Below are 20,160 nucleotides of genomic sequence, written 5' to 3' on the forward strand. Positions count from 1 at the left end.
CAGGGTTTCATGTTGATAAGCTGAATTTCACAAAACTGAAGACATCCCGGGCAGATATAACAGCTGTGAATAAATTGTACCAAAACACCAACATTGAGCCTGCCACTTGCAGAATCTAGTTTCATTTATAGATGTGGTACAAGAAGAATCAAATGACCCCTAAAAAAAGATGGCCAGGCCCACTTTTGCCAGATGCTAAGCACTATAAATTAAAATTGAACACTCAGCAATTGGAGCAAAAATGGTGGAAGCAGAAGGCAAGCCCCAGTTTATTCGGCCATGCCAGAAAGGATGGAACTCTGTGTTCATGGGTGTGGAGAGAATTCGGTGCATACGGAATGAACAAGAAAGGTCCATGAGAAATGTGTTCCCAGGACTCCAAATTAGTATGCAAGAAGCAGTTCTTCGCTTTATGCTTTTCTTTTTGTTACCTCCCCCCCCCCCCGCTGATCATTCTGTATTTTTATTAACATCACGTATTGGTTGGTCAAAAGGCTGAATCTAGCAGAGCTGGTTTTATTGGCAGACTATAAAGTGCTACCAGACTGTTAGTCTGTACAGGATGAACTGGAAAAAAAAAATCTCTGCTACCCCCTGAAGCTGGTATAATTTACACAGCTGCACTCCATTCCATTAGTGTCGTGGTCCCCAACCCGGTGCCCGTGGGCGCCATGGCGCCCGCCGGGCTCTTTACATGCGCCCGCGGAGCGGTCCCGGCGGCGCCGCGCATACCCTTGCCAGCTCCGGCTCTGGCCTTGGCCCCGCCCCTGGGGGCGCCGCGCGTGCCCTGACCCCGGCCACCTTCTGCCTTCCACGTGCAACGCTGGGCCGCGCGCTGTTAAAGTACCGACCGTGGCGTCACGCGCATGCGCACCCTCGGCCCCACGTGGCCCGCACTGGCCTTTGAAAGTGCGGGGCTGCGGCATCAATCCTCCAGGAGCCGCCCCATCCCCCTGAGTCCCCTATATCCCCCACCGGCACCCCTCCCGCACCAGCCCTGAGTCCACGTGGAGCCGCCTCCCCCTCAGGACACTCACCGCGCGCGGGCAGAGACACGGACCAGGGCGGCGCCAGAACCGCTGCGCATGCGCAGTGCCCGGGCAGGAGCCCGCAGTGGCACCGCCTCTCAGGTGAGCATCCCCCGCCCCCCTCCACGCGCCGCCCCGAGACCCACCAGACGCTTTGCTTTATGCTTTTCTTTTTATTAACCCCCCCGCCCCCCGCTGATCATTCTGCATTTTTATTAACATCACGTATTGGCTGGTCAAAAGGCTGAATCTAGCAGAGCTGGTTTTATTGGCAGACTATAAAGTGCTACCAGACTGTTAGTCTGTACAGGATGAACTGAAAAAAAATCTCTGCTACCCCCTGAAGCTGGTATAATTTACGTAGCTGCACTCCATTCCATTAGTGCCGTGGTCCCCAACCCGGTGCCCGTGGGCGCCATGGCGCCCGCCGGGCTCTTTACATGCGCCCGCGGAGCGGTCCCGGCGGCGCCGCGCGTACCCTTGCCAGCTCCGGCTCTGGCCTTGGCCCCGCCCCTGGGGGCGCCGCGCGTGCCCTGGCCCCGGCCACCTTCTGCCTTCCACGTGCAACGCTGGGCCGCGCGCTGTTAAAGTACCGACCGTGGCGTCACGCGCATGCGCACCCTCGGCCCCACGTGGCCCGCACTGGCCTCCAGGAGCCGCCACATCCCCCTGAGTCCTACATCCCCCACCGGCGCCCCGCCCCCACCAGCCCTGAGTCCACGTGGAGCCGCCTCCCCCTCGGGACACTCACCGCGCGCGGGCAGAGACACGGACCAGGGCGGCGCCAGAACCGCTGCGCATGCGCAGTGCCCGGGCAGGAGCCCGCAGTGGCACCGCCTCTCAGGTGAGCATCCCCCGCCCCCCTCCGCGCGCCGCCCCGGGACCCACCAGACGCGCTGGGCAGAAGCCGGGACTGGCCCACGTGGGCATCTCTCGGCCCCGCCCCCGCAACAAAGGGCCGGTCCCAGCGCCCCGCGCGCGCACCCGCCGCAGCCTCCCTCCGCGCGCGGGCAGGGAAAGGGACCAGACGGCGCCGCGGTTACTGCGCATGCGCCGCGCTCCCTGAGCCGCGAGCCGTTGTGAGGGGCCGTTGGGGCCGTTACTCGCTGCGGGGAGGAGCCGCCAGAGCGTGAGGGGCTGTGACCCGCCGTCCTGCGCTGCTGGAGGGTCCGGCGCTGGGTATCGGGGCGCGCCCGTTGGGGGCGGGTCCGGCTGGGCGATGGCCTCCCCCGCTGCTTCGGTCGCCCCCCCCCTTGGGCTGTTGGCGCTTCCTGATGCTGTGAGGGGGCTGCAGAGTGTGCGGGGCGGGGGGGGGGGGTTTGAACACAGGGTGGGGAAGGGCCCTGCCATGAGGGGCACAGCGATGGGGGGGGGCGGGGGAGGCCCAATGGAGACCCTGCTGGGGGGGGGAGCGAAGCTTTTGGGGCTCTTTTGATTTTTTTTAAATGTGATGCGTTTTTTTGTCCTCAGTGCTGATGCCCCCTCCCCCCCCCCCCGGACCTGCCCCTCCATTGCTGCTCCATTGAGCTCAGGACAGTGACACGACCCTCAGCCCAGAGGCAGCCATGGCTGCAGAGAGCCCCGTGGAAAGTGTCCGGGAGGAAGCGCCGCGTCCCGTCTGCCTGGAGGATTTCACAGCCCCTGTCACTCTGCAGTGTGGGCACAATTCCTGCCAGGCCCCCCTCAGCCCTCAGGGCAGAGACACTGAGCAGCAGGGACCCCTCCGGCCCAACCGGCAGCTGGCAAACGTGGTGGAACTAGCCAAGCCGCTGAGTTTCCAGTCATCAAAGAGAGCAAGATGGGACGGGGTGTGCGGGGAGCACCAGGAGACTCTGAAGCTGTTCTGTGAAGCGGATCAAACTCCCATCTGTGTGGTGTGTGACAGATCCCAGGCTCACATGGTGGTGCCCTTACAGGAAGCTGCCCAGGAGTACAAGGTACAGAGTGACTGTCCAGTGTGATGGGAAATAACATTGGGTTTTAATTACAGGCTAATTTCACTGACTGTTACCGGCCACAGATGTGAACCAACCAGTGTAAAGCAGTGGTCTCCAGCCTTTTAAAGTATCACTTTTTGAATTTAAGTGCAATCCAGGTTCTACCTCAAACCCAAATACCCTTGCCCCACCTCCTTTGTCCCTTGCCCCACCTCCTTTGTGACCCTTTTCTGGGGCCCCACCTCTGCTCACTGCATCCCTTCTCCCTTCCCCATCCTTTCTCCCTTTCATCAAGCAGGGGGCAGAGGGTTAGGATGCAGGAGGGGGTTCACACTCTGTAAGGGAGTTTGAGCTCAGGGGGCTCAGGGTTAGAGAAGGGGCTTGGGGTGCAGGAGAGGTACATGACTAGAACAGGGATTCAGGATAGAGGCTCCAGCTGCACACTGCTTGCTACAGGTGGCTCCTCTGTGGTGGTGCAGTGGGGCTGAGGAAGGCTCGCCCCTTCACCACTCTCAAAAGCAGCCTACAGACTCCCACTGTTTATGGAGATAGAATGCAGGGTGGGAGAAGGAAACAGCTCCAAGGCAAAGGGCAGGAGATGTGCAGCAGGAGGGAGAGGGGGCAGCTGAAGTGCTGCATTTGATAGCCTCTTAGCCAAATCCGTCAAGATCACCTGTCAGAGGCTCCAAGATCTACCTGTAGATCCCAATCTACTGGTTGGTGACCACTTCTGTAAAGCCTTCATGATTCAAGAGATGCAGTAAAAAGTAAATGTTCTGGCTTTGTGGCAACTTATGTCAAGTCTTTACAGATACCTCATGTGGGAAATGTTTCTCTGAGGCTCTAAATCCTGAAACCCAGCCCTCACTGGTGGCGAGAGGGGTGTTTGCACAAGGGAAGGTGTTAATAATCAGAGAGGTTTAGATTACAGGAGCTACAGGCCACTCTGTCAGTGAGCTGCCTTGGGACTGGAGAAGAGGAGGTTACAAGCTGTTACTGATTGGATGAACAGGAATAATAAGCTGTCATTTGCCTTACAGATCCGCAGTGACCCTGCACAATACCCAGCACGGAAAAGTCCCTGCTCTGAGCAGGTCACAGTCCAGTTAGACAAACTGTGGGAAGGGAAGGTGGGGCAGCAAGTTGCTCATAGTCGCCAAACAGATCAGGGATAGAGTTTGGTCCTGAACCCTGGTCCAATTGATAGACTGCACTGCTCCCTGTCCCTCAGCATCACTGAACAGTGATGAAGTGTGGCTCTTAGGAGAAAAAGATGCCTCGATAAAGCCCTAGGCTCAGCAGGGAGAAGAGGTTTCCCACTGGGATGCTGAACTTCAGGGCTGCTCCATGAGGGGTTAAACTCTGATGCAGCAGCTGGCACTAGATGAGGTTGCTGGGCTGGATGCTGTGTGGGGCCCCGAGCGCCTTCACTCCACCCATAGCAGTGTTTCAGGAAGCACAGGTCTATGCCAGGCAGAACTGGGATTCAACTGGATTGTAGCAAGAGTTCAAACTGGTTAACTGATGAGCTAATGTTTATCTGTACCAGTTACTGGTTAAACTCCCCACTGCCCCTGAAGTGCCCACTTGCCTCTGGCAGCTGATGTCAGCCTGCAGCTGCCGGGAGTTCCCATTGGCCAGCAGTTCTTGTGGCCACCCCGGCAGACCTCGCAAGAGATCCCTGGCCCCAGGAGAGCCCCTTTCCGCTACCAACCCTGCCTGTCAGCCGGTTAAAAAATATTGTCACTGATAAAATTGTAATCGGTTACGTGATTAGTATTATTAACCACCTGCGTCATTCTTTACGAAGGTGCCACCACCGATCTGTCCCCCATGCTCGTAGGTGTCCTGCTGCATCCGCAGTCTCCTCCTGTGTATTTTTCTATGGACAAAGCCATGTCCAGGGCTGACTCCCTACTGGACAGAGGCAGAGCTCCACAAAACTGGGACTCTCCTAAAGGCAGACAAATAGGCTCCCAACATCTAATGTGGTTTGCCCTCGTGCTTATATCTGTTTCTTCAGGAAAAACTGGAGACTCATTTGAAGACTCTGAAGGAGGAGAGAGAAAAGCTGCTGAGAAGGAAAACAACAGCAGAAGGGAAAAGCCAGGAGCATCTGGTAAGTGCTTGTGGCTATGGACCAGCAGGGACTGGCAGTGGGAGGGCTGTGTTAGGAGGCAGACTCCTGTGTGGCCTTGGTGAGGTTGGGCTTGTTTGCGTTTCTCCTGGATTATGAATCGCTGGCTGTAAAAAGGCCTTGAGCATCCGTGTCAGTGCATGAGTGCAGCTGGAGAAATTAGATGAGGCGGTTGTGAGGTTCCAGATTGACACTGTCAGGAACCTCTCTGTGCAGATTTCCCGTATCAGCGAGGGGATTGGTGAGCTGGAGGGGACATGTCAGAAGCCAGCAAGTGAATTCTTGCAGGTGAGACTGAGGGACAGACATCCCAGCTCCTCACACAGCGAAGAGGGGCTTCTGAATCACAAGTGCTCAGTCCCAGTTGTCAGATCTCAGTGTAACACCTTGTGCATTGCTGCCATGTGAATGACTCTTGTGCTTTGTAGAGTTACAGGCACAGATCTATTAGAGATGGCAAAGCCCCATTCACTCAGGGGATCCATGTTCCTGGGGCCAGGGCAGGGCCTCTCTTCCCAGGTTTTCAATATCCCTTCTCAGAGGTCCCCTGTGTGTGTCCAATGGGGCTGAGATTCTTTTCTGTGTCTTTTTTTCTAGGATGGCAGAAGCGCCCTGAGTAGGTACGTGGCTCTCACTCCCCTCACACTGCACAGAGCAGGGAAAAGGCTTGGAGCGGATGTTAGCACCACATCTCCCCAGAGCTCTACAGCCAGATGTTAGACATGAATATCTCTGACGCATTTAATTCTGAGGGTCTCATCCTCGCACTTTAGACTCTGGAATTCCCCATTCAGGATCAAGTGTTTCTTAGAGCTGTCACCTCCCTGGGGATTGGTTGCCGCAGGACTGTGGGGTGGAACATGGGCCTGTCACTGCTGGGCACTGAGCACATTCAGCCCAGGACAGCAGGGATCAAGAGTCTGTCCCACTTGAGGGCTGTTTGGAGACCTGTGTGGATGGAGCTGGGTTGAGGGGAGCTGGTGTTTCAATCTAATCCCTAGTGGTCAGATTCCTTCAGCCCTTCACATGGGAACCTCCTGTCCCTCAGCATCTAGAGGCCAAGGAGTGAGTTGGCCATGGAGACTCTATTCCCCTTTACTCCCCCAGCCAGTCTCCACAGGACAGAAGTGAAGAACAGAAATGGGATCTTTGAGGGGAAGGTTGCATGGCCATGTGGATGTGTTGTCCCTGTTCTCAGGCTGCGAGAATTGGAGGAATTCTAACTCCAGGCCTGTTAGAGCTGAGACTTACTAGCCAGAACTTATCAGCTGCAAATGACATACAATCACATTGAATTATTTCTGTCCAGGTGTGAGACGGGGCAATTTCAGCTGCAGGAAGAGATTTCCCTTGAACTGGAAGAACAAGTCAGAGGTTTCTCCCAGAGAACGATTGCTCTGTCGGAGACTCTGAGGGAGTTCAAAGGTACCTGGAAGGGATGGATGAGGGGAAAGCAGTTCAAATATCTGAGACTATTGAATCTGGCCTCTGAAGCCAAACTTCCCCTGCCTCAATTCCCACGTGGAGAATGATGGCCCTGTCAGTCTGCTCTCCTTAGAGACACTGAGCGAACAGACCCAACTGCTTGCAGATAGAACCAGGGGTTTGCAAACACTGAACCTCCCATTCAGAGATCAAAATGGCTAAGTTACTGTGATGGCCACGTGTTCCGCCACCACAGCTCCAGTTTATGACAAGAGGCAGTAAGTGAATGGGAAACCAAGTGGAAGGGGCTGAGGAGGGAAGAGTAAATCTCATTTTCAGCTTGTCTCTCCTGGGACAGGTGTGAGGCTGCAGGGATGTTGGCTCCATTCCTGGAAGGTGCCCGAGTGAGAGAGGAAATGAAAGTTTCAGACTCTTTCATACTAAATACCTGAATGTGTCTCTGATAGAATTGAAATGCAGAGTTCAGAGTGGGACATTGTTATGAATAGGAGAGCCTGGAATCTCACCTCTAGTATCCCTTCCCCCACTAGACACTCTGCCCTGTGCACTGGAGAGAGCAAGAGGAAAATCCCTTGGAGCTTTCAGACAAGGTGAGTTTGCTGGTGGAAATTCTTTAAGTGATGTGAGAATTCCTGTGAAAACATCTTCATGGGATTGTCATTGGAGTTACCAACCAAACCCAGTGATCAATGCCCTAAATCACCCAGTGATCAATGAGGAGCCCCAGATATGCTGCATGGGGACTTGTGAACATTTGGAGAAACACTGGTCTAGAGGTTTGTGATGCTAAAGGGGTGAAGTTAAAGCACAAAACGGACGGCACCTTCAGGCTCAGATTTCACTGCTCAGTCAGTTTCAATATGGGGTTGGTTTCAAACAATAAATAGGCTGAAAGGCTCCTTCACCCAAACTCCCTCCTAGACCCCTCTATCTGTCCTGTATCCCAAACCGTTACCCCATGCATCCTCCTCCTCCCAGTGCCCATCCCGGATCCTCCATTTCCTGCATTTATGTCATGGAAGAGTGCAGCTCTCAGCCACTTTCCATTTGGCCACCCCATGAAAATGAATTACCCACCCTGTCGAGTGGATACGGCTCAGTGAGAGCCAATAATTGAAAGCTGAAGCCAGACTATTTTAGACAAGAAAAGAGGCACAAATGTTTGATAGGGAAGCGGTTTAGCTGCTGAAACAAATGAACAAAGAGCTGGTGGATTCTCCCATCTCTTGATGTCTTCAAATCACTGGGGGCTTTCTAGAAAATACACTGTGGGGAAACAGCTTTGTGCCTGGGTAACTGGACTAAGTGTAATGGCTTGTGCCACAGAGGGGGTCAGACTGCATAACTGAGGATATCTTCTGAATCTTAAGATCTCATCCTGCAAACACTCAGCACAAGTGTTTAATAATAAGCACACGTATTTAATAATAACACCACCATTCAGATGCTTACCTTCACTGATTCTCTATTTTGGAAAGGGATTATAACGTCTCTGAGATGAGAGCAATGTTTATGCTGCAAATCTGTGAATGAAGACTAAGGCTTTCAAATACAACAGCCTACATTTGGCTTATGTCCATGTTCAGGCAGATGAATATGTGGCTTGTTATCAGAAACACTGGGTGCTGAGAACTATATCCCATTGTTGCAGATGCAGTAATCTTGTAACTCAAGCCAGGTGCAGAGAGAAATGAATATGGTTTTGGGATCTAAATCCCGTGCGCTGTTAATGGAATATCTAGACTAAGATTCTACCACTGTGGACAAAAGTTTAACACGTGTGTCACGTCACTAGGGACAGAGTGTGGGGAGAATGGGGGTGTGGAAAGGATTAAAGCCCCTTCTGAAATGTCTCCAATTCACCTTCTCCCCCTGCCAGGCTGCAGAACACCCATGTCTGTCTCTAGCTCAGCCCCTGGCCTTCAGAGCCAGGGACAGGAAATGGCTGTGGCGGAGCTGGTTAGCTTCCAAGAGGTGGCTGTGTATTTCTCTGAGGAGGAATAGGCTTTGCTGGACCCAGGCCAGAGATCCCTCTACAGGGATGTGATGCAGGAGAATTATGAGGCTGTGAACTGGCTGAGTAAGGATTCCTGTCCCCTCGGGTATCGGAAGCTGGGTGGGCTCTGGAGTAGCTGGGTTGGGTTTGGTTCAATATCATTCATTGTCTTTGCCCCCAATATCATGAGTATCTGCCCCAATAATCCTGGCTCTTCTGTGAAAGACTGTCCCCTCCATACTGCCTCCCAGGGAAAGCAGGTTGAGGGACGTAAGAGTGGAGCTGCTCTTCCCACAGCTAAGGTCTCAGTGCGCTTCCCCCCCTATCTTGCCCATCTTGTGCCTTGACTGGAGGTGTGAGTAGAAGGGCTCAGGCAGGAACAGCAGGTACTAGAGGTCTGGGTCTGGCTCTTGGTTTGTCTGATCTTTGTGCCTGCAGGTTCCCCTTGTGGCAGTGGGCTGAGCCAGTATAAGGTGGGTGCAGTTCCCTAAGTCCTTTCTGCCTGTAGCTAATCTCTGTGACATGCTGTTCTTGTCAGTGACAGGGGCTGGATGCTGGGGCTGAGGGAGGGTGGGTGAGGCAGTTCACGCTCTGAGTATTTTGTCCGAAGTAGCTCTGTAGTAGAGAAACGTGAGCAGAGCTCTTCTTGCATTTCAGGCACAGGTTGGGTTTCCTTTCAAGAGTTCAGCTTTATTCTCTCTGGGGCTCACTTGCCGCTGTGTGCAGTGGAGATAAATCACATCATCTGTGTTGTGTTTTTAGAGTGAAATATTTTCGAGTAGGGACTTTTTCTTCCTGTGTGTATGTCTGGCTTCATGCTCAGGAAACCTGTGTTCAGTTCTCTGGCCGTCACAGTCTTCCTGTGTGACCTTAATCAAGTTCTCAAACTCTCTCTCTGTGTCTAGGCTGGCAAAAACTTGCCAGCTGTCTACACTGGCCGTTTGAATTTGTGCAAGAACACTGACTATCTAATGTATGATTGTCAGCTTTCTTGCGCAGATACACTGATGCTCTCGCTCGGGAAAAAGCCCTCTTGCACAAATGCTTTTGCGCAAGAGGGCCAGTGTAGATAGGTAAAAACTGTTTTGCGCAAAAAAGCCCCGATGGCGAAAATGGCCACCAGAGCTGTCTTGTGCCAAACCGCGTCTATATTGACACATGCTTTTGCGCAAAAGCATCCGTGTCAATCTAGACGCTCTTTTCCAGAAATGCTTTTAACGGAAAAACTTTTCTGTTGGAAAGTATTTGCGGAAAATCATTCCAATCTAGACGCAGCCTCTGTGTGCAGTCACCTCTCTCTTTAATAGCTATTAAAGAGAGAGCTGTTTCTCAGAGCTGGGAAAGATACCTACATTAAAGAGTGATAATGCTTAGCTTCATATGTGCACCCCAATAGCACAGTTAGGTCCTGATTTACACCAGAGTTCCCCAGTGCTGCTGTGATTGATAATTTTTCTTCCCACAGTGACTGCAGTGCCATTAGAATTTCTGCTAATGCCACAGAGCGTTGTTATGGCTGTTCAGTGTGGCTCTTTCTGGAGCTCTGATGCCAGCAGCACTGGCAGAGCCTGCGGCTTATCCATGCAGCACAGCTCAGGGTTGCTGCTAAGAAAGATTCAGGCTCCATTTGGAGGCTAAGGCACTCGGCCAAGTTTATTGTGAAAAGGAGCAGGATGCTAGTGTCCCAGCTCCTTAGGCACAGGTATAGTGAGACTTGTCCCAACCCAATAACGGTACCAGTCAGTCAGCAGTGAGAATGCTGCCCCTCAGCCAGCATCAACATGCCCCTCCTGTGACTTCTCATACATTGACACAAACAAGATGCATGTTCCATGTGTTCTACCCCCTTAGCCTCCTGCCTGTTTATTTTGAACAAAACATCCGTATCCATTATCCCCTCATCCCGCTCTTGTGCATAAGGGTCAGTGTCTTTCTGAGCCATCTCTTAGGACTGTTTTTCCAGTTACTGTGGAGATGTGTGTTGATTGGCCTCTTCCTGCTCAGGAATGCGCTTTCCTGGTTAGTTGGTCCCCAGTGTTCCACCATTCTGCCAAAGCCCAGCCTGTTCTAGTTCAAAAAGAATGGACATACACAGCTGCAATAAACCTTTTGCGAAGTGTGCTGGGTGCCACGTCAATGGGAATGTTCTGATGTGATGACTATGATTATCTTATTTAACAGCAGTAGCACAGTGATCTCCATGGTCATGTCCCAGGTGGATCTTCTGAACAGAAAATGAAGTTCCAAGAAGGGGTGGGCCAAAGCTGAGGGAAACACGCTCACAAGGTGGAAAGGTGATAGATTCAGTGCAACCCTGGAGGGGCACCAAATCAAAGGCCAGGCTGGCCACAAGAGCCAGACTGGGAAACCACACAAAGGTTGCTGCTGGCAGAGTAGAATGGAGGTTGCAGAGGGGGAGCTGAGCAACAGTCACAAGCACCAGAGAAGCAGCACGGCCCAGCTCCGCCCTGGCTTGCCCCAACAGAAGCCCAGCGCCACCCTGGGCAGCCATGGGAATGGCAACTGTTGTGGGCAGCTGGCAGGGCCCACCCATACACAGGCAGTTGGGATCAGGAGTGTGACACATAGGCAGGGCGTGAAGCAACCAGCCAAGGATTCACTTAGATGCTCAGGCAACTTCCTCTGCCTCCTCCTGGCCCAAGTAGAACATCTGAGCCAAAGATCAGGGCAAGCCCAGCCCACCAGCCAGGGGTTTTGTGGACAGAGCTTGGGGAGCTAGACATCTGCGGGGTCCTTCATCTCCAAGTTCTAGTGACCTGCCATGTGGCAGCTGCTGTCTGAGCCCTACCTGGGGACCTTGGTGTCACACCTTCATGCCCTCACTAGAGCTCCCCTTCTGAGCAGTGTGTTCCTGTCCAACTGTGGGATTCCGGGTGGATAGACCGGGCTGTGAGGGGGTCTGAGTTGTACCCTAGAGAGTGCAGCAGAGCGCTTAGCTGCCCTGGGGAATGAGCTGTGCCATTCCCAAGATGGGTGAGTGATGCATCTTTACTGCAGGTGAGTGTGTCCTGGGATCTTGTACCAGCCAGAGCCCAGTCTCTGCAAGGTGGGGAACGGAGCCTCTCTGGGTCGGTGACTCGGATTCTGGCTCTGAAAGCAGGAATGGCAAAGACCTTAATGAACAAGATCAGCACTTGGTTTTTTGTTCTTCAAACAGCATTTCCAGTCTCCGAAACTGATGTGATCTCCTGGGTGGAGCAAGAGGAGCTGCGGATCCCAGATCCTCCGAGCTGTGAGGAAGGGGAGATCATCAGCAACACCCAGACAGGTGAGCAATCAGTTAAACTGACTCAGAAACCAATTTCTGTCTCCTTATAGCAGATGTAACTTGTGTGTTTTCATGAAGTCTGACTGACTGTTCAGCTTGTCTTCAACTCCAGTAAGAGTGTGGTGAGCGAGGAAAGGCTGGGTTCTCTTCTCTGTGGACGGGTTGTAAAGGAGGACAACGAACTCAGCTCATGATAATTTGACCATTATTTGAGCGTGTGTCCCCTTTTCTATTCCTCTTTTAGAGTTTCCTTGCAGTTCATCGTGGAGAATAACTCCTGTCTGGATCATTCCTCTATTCCAACAGGTGACGGGACACTGACTGAGAACCATGAAAAGAGTCTTCAGCAGGAAGAACTGGAGCAAGTGTCTCCATGTGGACTATTATTGAGACGATCTGAAGGACATGTTTTCCAGATACGTGAGCAAGGAGAGAGCTGTGAGAGTCAGCATAGCCCAGAAAAGCAGCAGGGAAACCATCTAGGAGAGGGACAGGGTAGCTCCAGGAGCACACGGGAGAAAAGAAATACAGAAACCGTCCAACAGGAAATCCCCCATCAACAGTCACCCTGCACGTGTAGTGACTGTGAAACTCTTACTGAACATCAAAGGGTCCATACGGGAGAGAAGCCCTTCAAGTGCTCTGACTCTGGGAAAAGCTTCAGTGAGCACTCACACTTTACAAACCATCAGAAAATACATACAAGAGACACACCCCATAACTGCTCTGACTGTGGGAAAAACTTCAGTACAAACTCACACTTGGTTATCCATAGGATGGCTCACACAGGAGAGAAGCCTTTCAATTGCTCTGCGTGTGGGAAAAACTTCAGTCAGAAGTCAAACCTTGTTACCCATAGGAAGAGCCACACAGGAGAGAAACCCTTCACTTGCTCTGACTGCGGGAAAAACTTCAGTAGTAGCTCATACCTTGTTGCCCATAGGAGGAGCCACACAGGGGAGAAACCTTTCAATTGCTCTGACTGCGAGAAAAGCTTCAGTCAGATTTCAACCCTTGTTAGACATAGCAGGACCCACACAGGGGAAAAACCCTTCTACTGCTCTGACTGTGGGAAAAGCTTCAGTAGTAATGGAGAACTTATTAACCATTGGAGGATCCACACAGGAGAGAAACCTTTCAATTGCTCTGACTGCGGGAAAAGCTTCAGTCAGAAGTCAAACCTTGTTACCCATAGGAAGAGCCACACAGGAGAGAAACCTTTCCATTGCTCTGACTGTGGACAAAGCTTCAGTTTCAGCTCAGACCTTGTTAGACATAGGATTACCCACACAGGAGAGAAACCCTTCAGCTGCTCTGAGTGTGGGAAAAGCTTCAGAAGAAGCTCACACCTTCTTAACCATAGGAGGACCCACACAGGAGAGAAACCCTTCACTTGCTCTGACTGCGGGAAAAACTTCAGTAGTAGCTCAATTCTTGTTGCCCATAGGAGGACCCACACAGGAGAGAGACCTTTCAATTGCTCTGACTGCGGGAAAAGCTTCAAAAGAAACGCAGACCTTGTTATCCATAGCAGGATCCACACAGGAGAGAAACCTTACAGTTGCTCTGACTGCGGGAAAAGCTTCAGTCGCAGCTCAAGCCTTTTATACCATAAGAGAACCCACACAGGAAAGAAACTTTTCAATTGCTCTGACTGTGGGAAAAGCTTCAGTCAGTGCTCCTGCGTTACTAGCTATCAGAATACATACAAGAGTGTCGCCTTATAAAAGCTCTGATTGCAGAAAAGGCTTCAAACACAGGTCAGACTTTGTTAAAGATTAGACAGTCCACAGAGGGGAGAAAACCATTCAGTTATTCTGACTGTGGGGAAAGCTTCAGTCAGAGCTCAAATCTTCTTAGCCTTTGGAGGAGCCACAGAGGGGAGAAACATATAACCTGAGTTCCCTTTAAGCTGCCTGGCCAAGTGGCTGTGGTCTCAGAAGACCTCTCTGGAAGGGCCTCCTGGGGTACTGACCTGGCCACTTCCACAAACCTTTCTACTCTCTGGGGCTTCTCACCACCTGGTCCTGCTGGTTCAGCTCCTTAGTCTCCCCTGAGCTGAGATTCCTGCCCCCACCCCCGCCTCTGAGCAGTGCTACAGATGCTGAACCTCTTCAGGTCTGAGGAGAGAGCAGTTTAGGGCCCAGCTTCCTGGGATAGCACTCCCCAAATGGGATCAAACCCCAAAGAATGGGGTAAGCCCCATTTAGTAATGAAAGGGGAAAGTGCACACCGATTGCTCCCATAGGTAGTAATTGTTTACACTGGGCTTGATAGTAAGTAAAAGTGGTTTTATTAAGTACAAGCTCTGTGAGTTAAGTAGTGATAAGTGAGAACAGGCAGAGCAAAGCAGGTTACAGACTCAAAGGTAACAAACAATGTTTTGTTAGTGCTCCACTGAAACTTCAGTACAAACTTTTTTACAAACTCCCCCTAAAACCTCTTTCCCAGCTACCCCTCCAAACCAGGGCTCTCCCCCACCCTGGGGTCTTTGGCTCCTTCCTTCAGATGCAGCCTGGTCAAAAGACCAAGTCTTCCAGGTGGATGTTATTTCCAAATAATGGCTTGCGGTGTAGACATGCACTGTAATTCCGAAATAAGGCTGCTGTGTAGATGCACCCCAAGGGTCACTGACCAGTGGCCTGGGCTCCCCATACTCAGGAATCCCAGTGTGGTTTCTGTGGTCCTAAGTCCGGCGTCTGAGGGCTGCAGGAGAAAGACCTGGTGTGGACAGGGAAATCCCAATGAACCTCCCAGCAGAGTGTGACTGGTCCCATCTCAGAGCCCTGGTTCCGTCTCTGGGTATAGTTCCTGCTGGGCTTTTCTGGACTACTCCAGATCATTTGTTCAGGTGAACTTGTGTTTTTTTTTTTTAGTACAATGACATATAGAACTTTTTAACTAACACAGACATGTAATGAGGCAAGAAATAAAGCAGGTTTAGCCACTGCAGAAGAAAATGAGTAAGTTTATTTATTTCCTAGATTCTGAGGCTTAAAAGATTTCCTTATGTTTCACTCTTATAAATGTGAACGTGTTGAATAACCTACCCTGTGTTGTGGGTTTTCTCTCTCTGTGAAGGCCATCGGGTCATGCACTTTGATCTCTGGTTAGTTAGATGTGCAGACAGCACAACACAAACGAGAACGTAACAGAATAAAAGCGGCGAGGAGTCCTGTGGCACCTTATAGGGTAACTGAAGTGTTGGAGCATAAGGTGCCACAGGACTCCTCGCCGCTTCTGCAGATTCAGACTAACAGGGCTACCCCTCTGATAACTTACCAGAATGTTCATTGTATTTTAACCATATGCTAGCCTTTGCCACAAGCTCTGTGTGCAGTTTAAGCAATGACAATGGTCAGTATATCTCAGTGGCGGGGCTGGAGCAAAGGAAGATGGGGGGGCATGACAGTTGCCCTGACATGGTGACATCCCCCCCACCTCCCAGAGATGCCCCTGTCTGTAGGTTTCTAATCTCCCAACCAAAACTCTCCAGGCCAGGTACAGCTGAGCTGGGCTAGCTACAGCCTGGCCACTGGGCTGCTATCTCAGTGCAGACCTACCCAGAAAGATTCCTTTTGAGTTGGTGTCTCAGGGAGTCTCTCCACTTTCCTGCCCCCCATATGTGAGTGCTGCTCTCTGGGGGTGCCTGGGAGAGTTGGGCTGGTTGCAGGGTTCTTGCACCCTGGGCAGCGGGCGCGTGCTGCATGCACATCTCTGCCCCAGGGTGGCAACCTATGGGGGCACCTGATGCGGCATCCCTTACCCCTTCAATCAGGTGCTTTCATAGGTTGGCACCCCTGCTAGCCCATGCGTTAATCCGGCCCTGGCTGGGGTGTAAAGTGCCAGGCTGAGGGGGGTGGAGATGGGGACAAGAGTTTGTCTTTGTTTCTCCTTTGCAAATAAAGCAGATGGTTAGTTTCTCCCACTCCTGAGCTATGTCTACACTCATGGCTTCTTGCACAAGAACATCTTGTGCAAGGGTTCTTGTGCAAGAAAACATCCACACTGCCATCTGTGAGCTGTGCTTTTGTGCAAGAGCGCCCATGGCAGTGTAGGAGCTCTCTTGCGCAAGAAAGCTCTGATGGTCATTTTAGCCATAGGGCTTTCTTGCACAAGAAATCCCTGCCGAGCGTCCACACTGCCCTCTTGAGTAGGAGCTCCTGCGCAAGAGGGCTTACACCTGTTAAAAAAGAGCGTCACTCTTGCGCAAGGAGCCCTCTCTTACCACGCGGTACTGTAAATTTCCTTGAGCAAGAGCAGGCAGGCAGTGTGGACACTCTGCTGATTCTTGCCCAAAAACGGCTGTACTTGTGCAAGAAGCCACGAGTGTAGACATAGCCCTGGTGTCCTTTGTTCTGCAGTAACTGGCTCCCTCCATCCCATGGCTGCTACCGGAGATCCCCAACTGGGAACCCCTCTTCTGGAGGCTGGGGCTTGTGCCGTTCTATGCAGGAAATCCAGGGCCGGATTAAGGCATGGGCTAGCTGGGCAGCTGCCTGGGGCGCCTGATATAAGGGGTGCTGTGCAACCCTTACAGCTGATAACTGCCTTCAGGTGCCACGCGCCCGTATTGCAAGCTGCAGCAGCTCCCACCAGTCACCCTACAGCGGCCGCCCATGACAGGGGCTGCGTTAATCCCCGCAGCACTACCCAGCAGCACCCTTCCCCCCACGGCTACGAGGCCCTTGCACGGTCAGGCTCGATCTGCTCTCTGTGGCACCAGGCTGAGCACCAGCAGCGGTGGCCAGGCAAGGCACATGCCTCCAGCCACCGCCAGCTCCGTGCGCCCTCTCCCACATTCCGGGCAAGGGCTGGGCCATGCTTGCGCCCTTCCCCAACGCAGGGTACAATTAACCTGACTACCCAGGGTGCTGGAATGGCTCTGTCTGGCCCTGAGGAAACCCCCTCCGAGGGGGAAGCAGGGATGTTGCTGTGGTGTCCCTGAGAACAGTCAACCCACTCTTCTGTTGACCCAGCGGGCAGCAGCCTCTGGCTCATTTCACCTTCCTCACCTGGGCGGGGACATGGCTGGGAGTGAGGGTGTTCTGTTTCTCAGGGGGTTCTGACCAGTGGGCTGGGACCGGGCTTGGCAGAAATCTTTCCCAGAGACACACAGCCTGGAAAGATGTTTGTGGGGAAGCATTTTGTAAATGTCGATGGATGTAAACGGTTCCTGCAAGTGAGGGGTTTGAAGCTTTCATTGAAAAATTTCCTCTGCCTTTTGTTTCTGCTCTGTGGTGTTATCCTATTTGTCTGCCATGCAAAAGGTCTGTGTCAAACCCAGGTGGAAAGAGCCCCCCTCTTTCTCCATTCAATTCCTTCTCTGCACCCTCAGGCCCACTCCAGTCTCTCACACAGCCCCAGCTGCTTTGCCTTCTGCCCCGGTGTGTACCCTTCCCTGGCGCTATAATACCATGGGAAGGGATCCTTTGCCAGCTTCTTAACTAGTAGCTCATTTAGGGCATGTTTACACAGCAGGGCAAAAGTCAAACTAAGATACACAACTTCAGGTACTTGTTTGTGCAACTTCAGGTACTTGTTTGTGTAGCTGAAGTCTGAAGTCAAAATAGCTTAACTTGGCTTTGGGTGCTATTGACAGGAAGAGACCTTTCCCTTTGACTTCCCTTACTCTTCATGATATGGGGGTTACTGGAGTCAGAGGTTACTGGAGTCAGAGTAGGAAGCCTGCCAACTTGTACTTAATTAGAAATAACAGCTTGCTGTGTAGACAGGCACTTTATTTCCAAATAGCACTCCAGTGCAGACATGCTCTTATTGTCCCATCACAGAGCTGATGCCAAAGGACAGGAAGCTTCAGAGTGCTGAAGGGGAATAATCAGATACTGAGAGGGGTTCCCCCCCCTTCTTTCTTGGTTGGGGGAAATTTGTTTCTGCTCTCCTATGAGGCTGGACATGTCAGTTAGTGTCCTTCCTCCTGGGTTCTACTAGAGAAATCAGAGACTTTTCCTACCTGAGAGCTGGGGAAAGCTAAGACTGAATTGCCTTGTATGCAGAGAATGTAACTGAAGGGAGGGCATTGTCTAGCATGGGGTTTGAACCTATGACTCTGAAATTAAGAGTCACATACTCTACCAACGGAGCTAGCCACTCTGTGGGCAGAGTCCCTCCTGCAATACCCTGTCACAGGATAGAGGATCAGCGTGTTCTCAAATGCTTGATTCAAGGCTCTGTCCTGTCCCCAGTGGGGTGCTCTGGTCTGTGTGGGGAGGCCTAGGCACACTGGCCTCTTTTACCACAATAATGGCCCCATTTCAGTCTCTCAGGTAACAGGAGAAGAGTCGGTAGCAGCAAGGGAAGGTCCCCTGAGTGAAACCAGGCAGAAATGCCATGTCTCACGTTCTGCAGCAACCCTTTTTGCCCTGGCAGGCACTGCCCCTTCTCGCACTGGCCTGGGCCTGGCATCCCTCTCCTCCCAGCACCACAGAAAGCCCCTTGGCGTGAGCCTGGGAAAGCTAGAGGCCTCAGGCCTGTCGCCCCCGAGACGCTTGTGCCTTGGCCTCCTCTGCCCATGGCGGCCGGCTCTCTCGGCTGCCCCCTGTGCGCTGCTGGCCAAAGGAGGCAGCAAGGCAGGAGTGGGGAGAAGAAGGAAGTCCCACTGAGGCCGACAGCTCGGGCTTAAGCCTCCAGCCCCAGCACAAAACCTTCAGCCTGGCCTCTGTTGCTCCCTCCTCAGAGGGGAGGAGGAAGCCCTGTTGCCTCAGGCCTCCTCTCACAGCCTTACGCTTTGCTTCCATGCTGGCTAGGGTGGCCAGGGGTCCAGTTCTGAACCGGACTGTCCAGTATTTGAGCTTTCTGTTCAGGAAACAAACTGAGAAAGTGTAAATGAGGAAATAGAAATGTCGGGTATTTTCTAAATAAGCTGGAATGTCGATTGTGAGGTGGTGTCAAGTGAGTCCAGTATTTCTGTGGAACCATCTGGCAACCCTAATGCCGACAATCGCAGGGGCCAGGGAGCTCCCTGGCTGGCCACAGCCTCAGCCACTTCCTGCTTCATGGCCCAGGCCCAGGCAGTCCAGGTGGGTCTCTGTGGGGCCCCAAGACATGTTTGCTGTTGTCCAGGCGCAGGGGGCCCAGATTCTGCAACACTCACAGGCCCCACAGGAGGGGGCTGGTTTGATGCTTCAGCCCACAGCCCGGAAAAAAGCCCCCAACCTCCCCCTGTGTTCTGAGAGCCCCATTTGCTGTGTGAATTCTGTGGGGCAGGTTATGTCAGGCCTGGGCACAAGTAGGGTTCAGAACCAACCCACAAATAAGTACCCGCTCAAGAGGATTGAGCAGTGTCCTTTGCCAGCAATGTTAGTCCAGCCATGTAAGTGTCCTACTCATGTGCCCAAACTTTCTCTGAACCCCACTCACAGTTGCTGCCCTTGCTCTGGGCAGATAAGATCTCGGGTGGTTTTCAGTCCCGGAGACTTCAACCCAAATCCTGAGACCCAGGGGTTTATAATCGAGAGGATCAATGTTTGCTTCACTTTTCCCTCCCTCCAGCAACACTAAATCTCAAGGCCAACTCTACAGTCCCAGCGGCTGGGGGAGATGTGCATGTTAGAGCCTCTGCCCACTGAGCTGTAGCTTTCTGTGCCCAGGGAGCCAGACACTGCAAGGGCTGGAGGGAAATGGGGAATGGCTGCACTTTGGGAGTCAAAGGTGTTGTCTGGGACCATAGAGTAGAACAATTTCACCAAACTTTCCAAGGAGGGCACTATGGCTTAGCTGGCTAAAGCACCTGTCTTGTACACAGGAGATCCTGGGTTCAACTCCCATTGGTCCCTTTCTGTGGCCTTTGTTCACATTTTCTTATGTCTTCCTGGGACACAGAAGAGGCCTCCCCTGTTCACCCAGGGAACTGCCAGTTCAGGAAAAGGCTGACTGGGGAGGAGCATTGGGAAGAAGAAAACCACAAGCCTGGAATGGGTACAGAGGCTGCTGTGGCTGTGACTGGCACTGGCAAGGCAGGGCTCTTGCTGCAATTGCTGGGACAGAAAAGCCAGGAACACATGCCCTTGTGATGCCCTGGGGTGGGTGGAGGTCAGCACCCAGAGATCCTGCAAGTGCAAAGCTGCTACAGCCATGGAGGGTGACTCTTCTCCCCTCCCAAGGGATGGGCAATGGCAACATGTGGAGCAGCTGGGAGAAAAGATCCATGGCTAAGCTGGTCAAGGCACCTGCCAAGTATGGGGGAGGCAGCCCCCAGTGGTGTCTGGCCAATGTGTCTGCTTTTCCTACCATCCCTCAATATGTAACTGGAGTCGGCTTCCTTCAGTTGAGCTTGGCCATGTCCCCACAGCGGGAAGCCAAAGGGA

The 20,160-nt window shown here is 52.5% G+C and overlaps 2 protein-coding genes across 3 annotated transcripts in view; one reads left to right on the top strand and one right to left on the bottom strand.

Moving 5' to 3' along the window:
* Positions 1 to 20,160, bottom strand: part of LOC142821621 (zinc finger protein RFP-like) — a 411,497-nt gene that overhangs the window by 368,847 nt on the left and 22,490 nt on the right. The gene's annotated exons all lie outside the window — the stretch shown is intronic.
* LOC149522737 (uncharacterized) lies at positions 1,753 to 14,929 on the top strand. Of its 2 annotated transcripts, XM_089770991.1 has the most exons (9): positions 1,753 to 1,872; positions 2,499 to 2,965; positions 4,989 to 5,084; positions 5,319 to 5,390; positions 5,700 to 5,722; positions 6,412 to 6,527; positions 7,079 to 7,138; positions 11,723 to 11,833; positions 12,140 to 14,929. In XM_089770991.1, exons 2-9 carry the CDS (start codon positions 2,594 to 2,596, stop codon positions 13,558 to 13,560), a joined length of 2,271 nt encoding a protein of 756 aa, XP_089627117.1. In that variant the 5' UTR covers positions 1,753 to 1,872; positions 2,499 to 2,593; the 3' UTR covers positions 13,561 to 14,929. The 2 variants fall into 2 exon arrangements, with proteins under 2 accessions (XP_089627117.1, XP_089627118.1); XM_089770992.1 differs by lacking the exon at positions 5,319 to 5,390 and having other exon boundaries at positions 1,754 to 1,872.

This window comes from Pelodiscus sinensis, chromosome 19, assembly GCF_052426305.1.
Source record: "Pelodiscus sinensis isolate ZL-2025 chromosome 19, ASM5242630v1, whole genome shotgun sequence".
In the NCBI taxonomy this organism is placed as follows: domain Eukaryota; kingdom Metazoa; phylum Chordata; order Testudines; family Trionychidae; genus Pelodiscus; species Pelodiscus sinensis.